Source organism: Crotalus tigris, unplaced genomic scaffold, assembly GCF_016545835.1.
Source record: "Crotalus tigris isolate CLP2741 ecotype Arizona unplaced genomic scaffold, ASM1654583v1 scf7180000024340.7048381, whole genome shotgun sequence".
Taxonomy (NCBI): domain Eukaryota; kingdom Metazoa; phylum Chordata; class Lepidosauria; order Squamata; family Viperidae; genus Crotalus; species Crotalus tigris.
Genome location: NW_024100510.1, coordinates 2,013,364 through 2,023,294, shown reverse-complemented (window position 1 = coordinate 2,023,294; position 9,931 = coordinate 2,013,364). Strand labels below are relative to the sequence as shown.

At 37.6% G+C, this 9,931-nt stretch overlaps 1 protein-coding gene across 1 annotated transcript in view; it reads right to left on the bottom strand.

The window, feature by feature from the left end:
* Positions 1 to 2,197: 2,197 nt before the first annotated feature.
* Positions 2,198 to 9,931, bottom strand: part of COL6A1 (collagen type VI alpha 1 chain) — a 75,687-nt gene continuing 67,953 nt past the window's right edge. Inside the window, exons 32-35 of the mRNA XM_039326317.1 lie at positions 7,412 to 7,595; positions 6,485 to 6,641; positions 5,176 to 5,205; positions 2,198 to 4,159 (exon numbers count right to left, since the gene is read on the bottom strand). Of these exons, the coding sequence (XP_039182251.1) occupies positions 3,549 to 4,159; positions 5,176 to 5,205; positions 6,485 to 6,641; positions 7,412 to 7,595 (982 nt within the window). The 3' untranslated portion in view covers positions 2,198 to 3,548. The remainder of the gene's footprint in view (positions 4,160 to 5,175; positions 5,206 to 6,484; positions 6,642 to 7,411; positions 7,596 to 9,931) is intronic.

The window sequence follows — 9,931 nt, the reverse complement described above, 5'->3', positions numbered from 1 at the left end:
AAAGGGAGAGGGAGAGGAGAGAAGAAAGAGAAGGAAAGAGGAAAGAAAGGAAAGAGAAAGAGAGAGGAAAGAAAGGGAGAGGGGGGAGAGGAAAGAGAAAGAAAGAGAGAGAGAGAACTCATGCACAGCAGCCTCTATTTCTTTTTAATTGAACTCTTCAATCAAGCTCTCTCCCCCTCGCGTGCGTGTGTGCAAGTTTTGTGGCTCCAATGTTTTCTCTGGGAAACGGGTCCAAGTGGCTCTTTGAGTGTTTAAGGTTGCAGACCCCTGGTATAGTCAAAGCTACGTTTTTCCCAATAGTGATGTATGGCTTTGAGAGTTGGACCACAAACAAGGTTGAACACTGAAAAATGGATGCTTTTGAATTGTGGTATTGGAGCTTCTTGAGAGTCCTGTAAAGACCCACCCCACTTTGCATTTTAAGAAGACAGAACTCTTGGAATATTTCTTCCAACAGGCATCTTTATTAAGAGACGATGGTTGCAGGTGTTCTAGACAGGACTTGGGGCCCAAGCCCTCCCATTCAAGGTTTTAAGTATCCCAAGCAGCCCCCCCACCCCACCGTCCTTCCAGCGACAATCCCAGGCATTACATTTCCACCCCCTTTTTCCTGATGGCCTGCGGAAGGGAGACTTCAGAGAGGAGTACATGAAAGGTGATGGGCTCTATTGTTATGGTTAGTCCTTTTGGTGATATCCACATTCAGTCCCTTTGAAGTTGTAACGAAGGAAGTGAGAGCCATAAAACCCCTTTGCTCATCCCCCTTCCCCTTCGTAGTATGACAGAATCCAGAGAAGGCAGAAATTGGGGATTTTCATAGTCGATAACTAGAAATGAAATATAATTGAATTCTGACAAGTCCCTTGGACTGCAAGGAGATCAAATTAGCCAATCCTAAAAGAAATTAACCCCAACTGTTTTTTGGAAGGACAGATACTGAAATATCTGTCCTTCCAAAGTATCCAAATGAGGATTCACTGGAAAAATCCTGATGTTGAGTAAGATTTAAGGCAAAAGAAAGGGGGAACGGCAGAGGATGAGATGGCTGGATATCATCATTGATGTAATGAACATGAATTGGGTAAACTCTGGGAGACAGTAGAGGAAAGGGAGCCTGGTGTGCTATGGTCCATGGGATCACGAAGAGTCAGATATAACTTAGTGACTGAACAATAAACAAAATTATTTGTATGATTTCAATTTTTTAAGCTTTATCAAGGCTGCAGCAGAGTATCAAAAAAGTATTACACCTTAAGAATGTCAAGGCCTGACCAATGTCATTGGAAAACAGGGAATAAAGACCACATTTGTGGAAGCCAGACAATATACAGTGTCTAGCTTTTCCCTAGTAGGCTATGTTGGAAATTTTTTTGACAGGAACACAAGAATGAAGCATACCAATTCTGGAAAGATTTGAGTTGAACTTTATTGTAATGCACCTATATTGCAATCCTTCAAAGACGCAGCAAAAACTGACTCCCCTCTCACCACCATCAAAAGATCGAAAATGATTATTTGGATTGGTTTGATTATTTCTCTAATTGTTGTGGAAAGGGTGTTAATAGTTGGTATTTTTAAATAGTAATTTTAATCTATTTTTGATAGTAATGAATTATTATTATTAATCACAGCCAGCCAGATTGGATTTGCATTTTTATCTACTTCTCCAGTTCTTCTCAAGAACCTGGAGAGGCAAATATTGTTTTGATGATGTTAAAGATACCATCTCAGGATGGTATCATCTCAGGACAGAAGCTATTCCAAGTAAAGTTGCCTTTTGCAATTGACTGGAGGTGATTTTGTCAATGCTGATGGTGTTCAGGTGGTGCTCCAGATGTTTTGGGATTGCACTCAAGGTGTCTGTTACTGTGTGCTACCTTTGCTTTCTTTTGCCACAATTATTCTACTTCTATTTGTAGGTCTTTAAATTTTGTGATTTGTGGTTACTTTTTATACTCTTTTTAAAACTTTTAATAAATTTTTTATATATAAAGAATTTGAGGCTGGTTTTATGTCACATATGTATAAAAAAACCAAATGGGCAAAGCCTCCCACTAGTTATGAACCATCACTTTCATAATTTAAGATTTATGTAAAATGACTTTCCCTCACATTCAGGAGGAGAGTCATATTAGTCAATGATAGCAAAACAATCAAGAGTCTGGAGGTCCCTTTTGCAACCAACAGAAGGCACTGAAACTGTGGAACAAAATTTATTTGCAAAAAAACCCTCAAAGTGAACATTTGTCAGTAAAACAAAGGAATAAAATAAAACAAAGTGGTAAAATGAATATTGATTACAAAACAATACAAGCTGTAATTCTGAAAACAATTGCTTCATTTTTAAAAATCATACTGAATTCATAGCAACAGCACCATTGGAAATACTGCATGAAACCTGTCCAAACCAAGTTTGAATATGTAAACATATCAGTAATGTAAAGCTCAACTTGTGAAGTGAGTGTAGCACCTTATCTTAATATCATATGGAAAAACATAAGATCCTCCAAGACAAGAGTTCTGTACTGGCTTCTAGACAATTTCAATTTAGATCATGGGTTCTCAACCTTGGCAACTTTAAGACTTGTGGACTTCAACTCCCAGAATTCCTCAGCTGGCTGAGGAATTCTGGGAGTTGAAGTCCACAAGTCTTAAAGTTGCCAAGGTTGAGAACCCATGATTTAGATAATGCCAAGCAATCTATTGCTGGATTAAAAATCTCCATTGAGATTTTAAAGAAGAGACTGGACAGCCATTTGTCTGAATTAGTATCAGGTCACCTGCTTGAGCAGGACGTTGGACTAGAAGACCTCTAAGGTTCCTTCCAACTCTTGTTAATAACTTTTTCAATCACATTTGTGAGTTCATTGTATCTAAATAATATCATAGTTGATTAAATGGCTTGAACCTTCTTCTCCAGTTCTAGACTGGGCTAGATATTGTTAGCTTATTATTGCCAAATCATCATCATCATCATCATCACCACTACCACCACATCACCATGTTTTGAACCTGATCATTCACCCCATGTACCCCACTCAAGTGACAATGGAGGGCAATAAATATTCTTTGGAATTTCCCTTGTTTCTAAGAGTGGAATAATTTTTCTGGAGCTGCCTAACCCAGGAAATGCTTACTGTAATGTATTATATTGTATCTTTTTAGTTACAAAATTAAAAAAGGCAATGAAGTCATGTGCATTTTATTCTGAAAAGAAGATCTTTATATTCATGTAAAGAGTACTATCAATCTTAGGGATAAAGACAGTGCATTTAATATTCCCAGTTAGCCCTTTATCGCTTGTCAAATATGAAACAAGATTCTCCTCTTGGTTACAGTTATGAACTAGAGCAACAATAAATCAATTTGTATTTCTTCCTATAGGCTGGAGGAAATCATGGGCAATAAAGAAAAGAGGAATGGACAGAGATAAACATAGCACAGCCTGAAAGCAAGGACAAAAGATTATGGCTCTGTATAAAAACATGGGTTCCACGGGAGGTTAACAATTTATTCCTGAAATCTTAGAATTTGCACTAACTTGCTTCTCAGATTATAGCTAGTTTCCTGGACACAGTTTGATAGAATACACCTTTCAGCAAAGATTGATAATCGGGTATTCTGAAAAGGTGGCGCTCTCTGTAGGCTATGTCATCCTGAGCTGCTTTTTGGGAGACAAGCAGACGTAGGTTGGGCTCATTGACTTGTGTGCCAACAGCAAGTACATAAATTTCAATGTCTGCCTGTTGAGCATTCTGGACTGCTCTCTCAATGGCATTTTCAGTGATACCTTGAGAATTGCCATCTGAGAAGATCAGCACCCTCTTCTTAATAGCAGGACGAGAGGACCTCCGAAACAGGTTGGTGACATAGTTCAAGGCTGCAACAACATCTGTGCCATCATTTATAAATTCCATTTTGTCAACTATATCAGCTATCACTGTGTAGTTCCGTTGAAAGTCCACCTCCAATTTTTGCTGTGTGTTGCCACTGTACTGGACAACAGTGATGCGCACAGAAGCCCCTGGACTTTTGTCAGCTGATATGAATCGTTCTGCAAGACGTTTCACAAACTTCTTGGTGATATTGAAGTTATGGGCCCCAACACTGGTAGAGCTATCCACAAGGAGTGTAATATCAGCTGAGTTAGCAAAAGTAACTGAAAAGAGAAAAGGTTATTTCGGTGGTATCCTTGCCACATATGTTTCAACAGTTTGCTTTCAGTAGTGGCCTGAGTGCAAACCATCCATATTCCCCCTTCCTCTCTTCACATAACCCTGAAAAGTTTCTAGAGACAGCTCAGGCTACAGTTCCTCTGCAGAGGATATTGAGTCATACTGAGCTGAACTGAGAAGGAGCTCTCTTCCAACACTGAGTGAAAACATCTTGTGTAAATAAGCAGCGTTTTCAGTGAAGCAAAAACTCTCCTGCTGAACTGGAGTAATTTTCTCTCCCCCGCAGTTTGCTGAGGCCCATATCCCAGAGGTTGGGGGGGGGGGAGGGAATGCTGCCTTCCCTTGGGCACCGATTGTATAAAAAAAGAGGAGCAAAATGACCTCAGGGATTAGGGACTTCTTTGTTGTTATACAATGCAGAGGCACATTGATTCAATATTCTAAAATTCAATTTCTCTGCAAATTAACTGATAGATGTTGTGACAAGAGGTTTTTAGCATTTCATTCATATAGTTAAAATTGTATTTCTTTAATAGCATTTTACATTCTTATTAGGGAGGCTGAAGCAGCTGCAAATGAAGCAATTGCAAAGCATGTCTTGTGCTTTTGTGATTTTTTTTCCTCCATCATGTACAGGAAGTGAAATTGGGACACTAAGACTCAACTCAGCAGGATAAGCTCACAGTGGTTTGGGCCAGAATTTTAATAGAAACCTTTTAAAAAGAGGCCAGAAAGTGTTGGCTGGGCAGAGATCACTTTGGTGACAGAAATACTGCCCCAAACGGCTGATACAGTGAATTGCAGATTACCACAATTTACTATATTGCTGCAGCTGGTGAAATTAACTTATCCATCTTGAATGGACATGCTCAGATGGAAATGATCCAGTCAAGCCCCATGAAGCAACCCAGCAAAATGTTTTATTAAATAAGGCAATATTAAGATTATGCATGGAGTAAAGAAATCAAAAGAGGTACATACAATAGTATGGGATACTCACTTGGGCAGGTATAGTCAGGACATTGTTTTTCTATAAAACAAAACCAAACAAAAATCCCATTAAAGCAGGGGTGTCAAACTCAATTTCATTGAGGGCTGCATCAGCATTGCGGTGGCCCTCGGGGAGCCGGGTGGGTGTGGCCTACTGGGTGGTCATGGATGGAGTGGGTGTGGCCTACTGGGTGGGCATGACCAGCTCTACATCATTCGCGTCAAGGGTGACTATGGGGGCCTGGGCAGGAGTGGGACAGATCTGAGGGTCTCTGGCAGAAGGGGGTGGGACTGGGGCAAGCGCCAAGGCATGATCTATTTCTTCATTCCTCACAAAGGGTGATATCTCCCCAGCATGCATCCAGGGGTGGGGCTGACGTAGCAGGGGCTGGTTCCTTGCTGTTTCTAGATGGCCTTGTGGAGCTAAGACTGAATGCGTTTCAGTATAGATGGTCACCACAAAATTGTACATTAGCTCCCGGCCAGCCTGGGCCAGGGCCAAGGCAATGGGGGCCGTTCCCTCACTATTTCCAGGATGGCTTTGCAGGCCGCATGAAACCACTTCGCGGGCCACATCTGGCCCCTGGGCCTTGTGTTTGACATGTTTGCATTAAAGCATTCCTGAATACTGAAATAGGCGTTTTGTAATTCCTCACCAGTCTAAACCTCTTCATTGTAGTTAGTATTGTACAACTTAGACTGCTACTGTAACCAAATGGCAACTAACCCTGACTGTTTCATTTTGTTGATTTTATATATGACTTTTCCTGCACAGAGGTGACTTCAGTACATAGTTTCCCATCCTATCTTTGTTTACAAATGCAAACACATTTAACATTTGATAAGATCATAAAAACTGTTTTGCAGACATTAGCACACAGTGGACTATTTAAGAAGATGCTTCTTCTGCGTCAACATTTAAAATAGTGCTAAGGTAACTGCATACATCCCACAATTGTCATCTCGTTATTTTAAAGTAATCAATAGCCCCTTAACAAGAGTTGAAGAACCAAGAAATTAACAGGTTTGGGGCTATCACAGGTGGACTTCAAAACTCCAGGCAATCATTAGATGGCAGAAACAGGTAACTCTAACTCTTTGCACTCATCTAATGGTTATGTAACAGAGGGCAGCAGAGACCAAAGGCAGAGGGACCATGGAGGGTAGTGGAAAGCAATGGGAAGTGGTGTGGAACAAGCACAGTGTTGTGGGGGAGATGAAGGGAAGCTGCAGGTTTCATTGGACATGCCAGAAGGCTGTACTGTTTCACTCCTCTTTTAGCTAAACCAAATTAGCAGAAAATCACTTTATTCACCCACCTCGACAAACATAAGAGGTAACATTCTGAATGAAGGTGTCATCCAGCAAGGCAATATACTCTGGTTGAGTAAATGTGAGGCCTCCACAGGATATTTTACTTAATTTTTCAGAATCTGGAGGGTCTTCGAAAATATCACTGGAACCCACAGGGACAACCTAAAGAATAACAGATATTATAATGAAGGCAAATAATATCAGATATTATAATGCTTACATTTTGATAAATGAGTGTTATAAAGGTTCTCTGGTGCCCCCAAAATGTGAATGAAACTTACTCTTCACTTGAAACAGGGAGAATACAGCAATATTCCTAAGACATTAATACCGCAGCACAAATATTGTAGATTTGAGGTAAAAAAGCAGTCCCTTTTAGAATGTCCAACATCAATCAAGATCATGAACGTTGCAGAGAAATGCGAACAACAATCAAGCCTTATCAAAATCCAGGGCACTAAGCATATATACAGATTCTTCAAAGAACATGAACGGGATTTGACAGTCAACATTACCCTCTCATCAACCCCCATCACATCTAGATGGTTTCTGGTAATTTGCTTACAGAAATGCTGTTCTTATGCAGTCCATATCTGTTGTCCTTATTACAAAGACATATGGTCTCATGAGCTTTTGTTCTATCTATCTATCTATCTATCTATCTATCTATCTATCTATCTATCTATCCATACATACATACATACATACATACATACATACATACATACATAATGCCCTTATTCCTTATTTAAATAAATAACTGAAGATGGTGAGCATACAGTATATAATACTTCTTCCTCTTCTCACATCACCCTGTGAGATGGGTTGTACTAAGAGAGAGCAACTGGCCCAAAGTCACTTTCATGCCTAAGGCAGGACTAGGTTTCTAGGTTAGCATTTCCACCACTTCCCCAAACTTATATTGATTTCACCTTATTATCTCTTTCACAAAGAACAGTGATGGGTGTTCGATCGTGTAATATGTCAGTCCGTCCATCTGTGATGACAATGATAACTCTTTTGTGAGTGAAATATGGGGGCAGACGTTTTTTGGTGTAGTCAAGAGCCTCTCCAGTAAAGGTGCCACCAGCAATCCAGTGAAGGTTCTTCACAGCCCTTGCAATAACATCAAAAGAATCAGAGTCAGCAAATTGTACCTTATCCGATAAAGCATTATACTTTATGGGAAGATTTTTTGCAGACTTTCTTTCAGAAAGGCTAGTTTGTGTTTTCATTTCAGAAATTTGAAACTAACCAATACTTTAACAATAGCAATAAATTAGACTAATGTATTGTATGAAGCTCCAAATCCTTGCATTATCTCATCTGTTAACAAAGCAATATTTCTAACTTGCCAAGACCCAACCACAAGTAAAGTATTTTGTTGGCTATTTCTTTTTAAAGCAGAGAACATCTGAGCAGGATATTTTTCTTTTTTTTTGTAATATATTTTATTGAATTTTTTAAAAAACATAAATCACTTAATTGGTGAACATTGTGTTGTCTGGGTTACATTTGTAAAACAATCATTAACAATTAATTTCTATAATTCACATTCCACATAATAATTTTAGTTGATTTCCTCTTTCCTCAAAATATCCTCTTTTGCAAGCATTGAATAATACATTTCTTATTATTTTGATAAATAACAATTGAACATATACTTTTTTCCCAATATTCCTAAAAATAATAATCATATCAGTATAATATTCCTGTTCTATTCAGTCATTCTGGTTGCCTTATCATAGATTCTGTTACAATCCTTATTTTAGTTTATTTCTCCCACCAAATTCTAGATATTCTTACTGGTGAAGATTTTCTCAAAAATTAATTACATTTACATTTTCAAATTTAACTCTGTTTTTTCCGTATAAGCCATCTCACACTTTTACATTTCTTAAGAAATAGATAAAACGATGAAAAGAAAAAGAAAGGAGAGCAAGAGTAAAGAAACATAAGAAATAACATACTACTTAAAATATATATCCCTCCTAGGCTAATATATGTTTATTTCCTCAATTTCCTATTCTTTTTAACCATAATTAAGATATATTTAATCTTTAAACATTCAATACCTCTAGTCATCTAGTCCTTTAACTCTTATTCAAAACATTTTTTTCATAATTTTCTTAAATTCAGTCAAATTTAAGTATCTAAAACATTTCCTTTATTTAAATCATTTCAACTTTTTTATTACTCATATCAAGAAAAATAACACAAAAGAGAAAAAAGTATACTATATTATTTAGAGAGTTCATCCCTCTTAGAATAGCATATGTTCCAAAATTTTTCTATTTCTTTAATCATATTCAAACAAATGTTTCTTTTTTAAGTATTCTCTCTGACCTTAGTCTTTTTCCTTTGCCCAATATCTTTCTTGATTGATGTATTTTACTGAATCAATGTTCGTAAATGTTGCTGTAGATATAAAAAGTAAATCAGTATCTCTATCAAGGGCATTTGCCCACTCATTTTTATTGGGAATCTTTTTCCTTCTTTTTCTCTCTGCTTCTTTTGTCACTTTTTGTCTCTCCAGTTCTAGTGTTTTCTATGGTATCTATGTAATACGTTTTATCCAGTCTTTTTTCATGTCCTCAAGTTTATTTTGTAGTGTTGAAATATAGGTTGTTTTTTCCAAATCTAGTATTTCTTGTAAATTTTTTTCCACTTAGATTAAGTCATACTCCTTTGTTTTGTAGAATTCCATCTTTAAGTCTCTATCCTCGAATTTATGTTCAGTCATCTGTTTTGTCTGTTCCTTCTCTGCTGTATTTTCCTGAGGGGGTTTTTTTGCCATAAAATTGAATTGGAGATGAGTTGATTTATATTTTCAAAGTTATTCTGGATTTCTTTGTGATTTGAGATCATTGTTATTTGAAGTAGTTGCAACATATCATATATCTCCTCTTGAAAAATATTCATTTTTTTCTTGATAAGTATTTCCTATAAATCTGATTTTCCATGATGACCAAAAGTCCAGATTCCCCCCCCCCCGCCCCGGAAATAGCTTTGGATTCAGAGCTGAATAAATACTTATAATCCAGAGAGTTCAAAAAAGTTCTTTTTTTTTTTTGTTCCCTCAGGTTTGTAAGTCTCACTTTAGCTACACAGCTGTTCTCTATTGTTAAAGCTTTGAAGATCACAAATAGTTTTTTCCCCAGATTTTACCATGTATGTCATAATCCTCATCCACCAGTAGGTGTCAGCACTGGTTCATTTTTCAGATTTTATTCCTCCATAAAAGGTTCACTTCGCGGCTTCTGTTAGCAAAAAGCTGGGGCAAAAAACTCCCTCCTTCACTCACTTGGAGGTTTTTTTTTTTTGCTTCCTAAGAATTTCTCCCCTTCAGGAAAGTTGATATGTAGTATAGAGAAAATCAATGTTCTCATCTAGATTCAAGCACATTGTTTACGATCAGCTTAAAATAGTGCTTTTGACTTTGGTTGCTCACA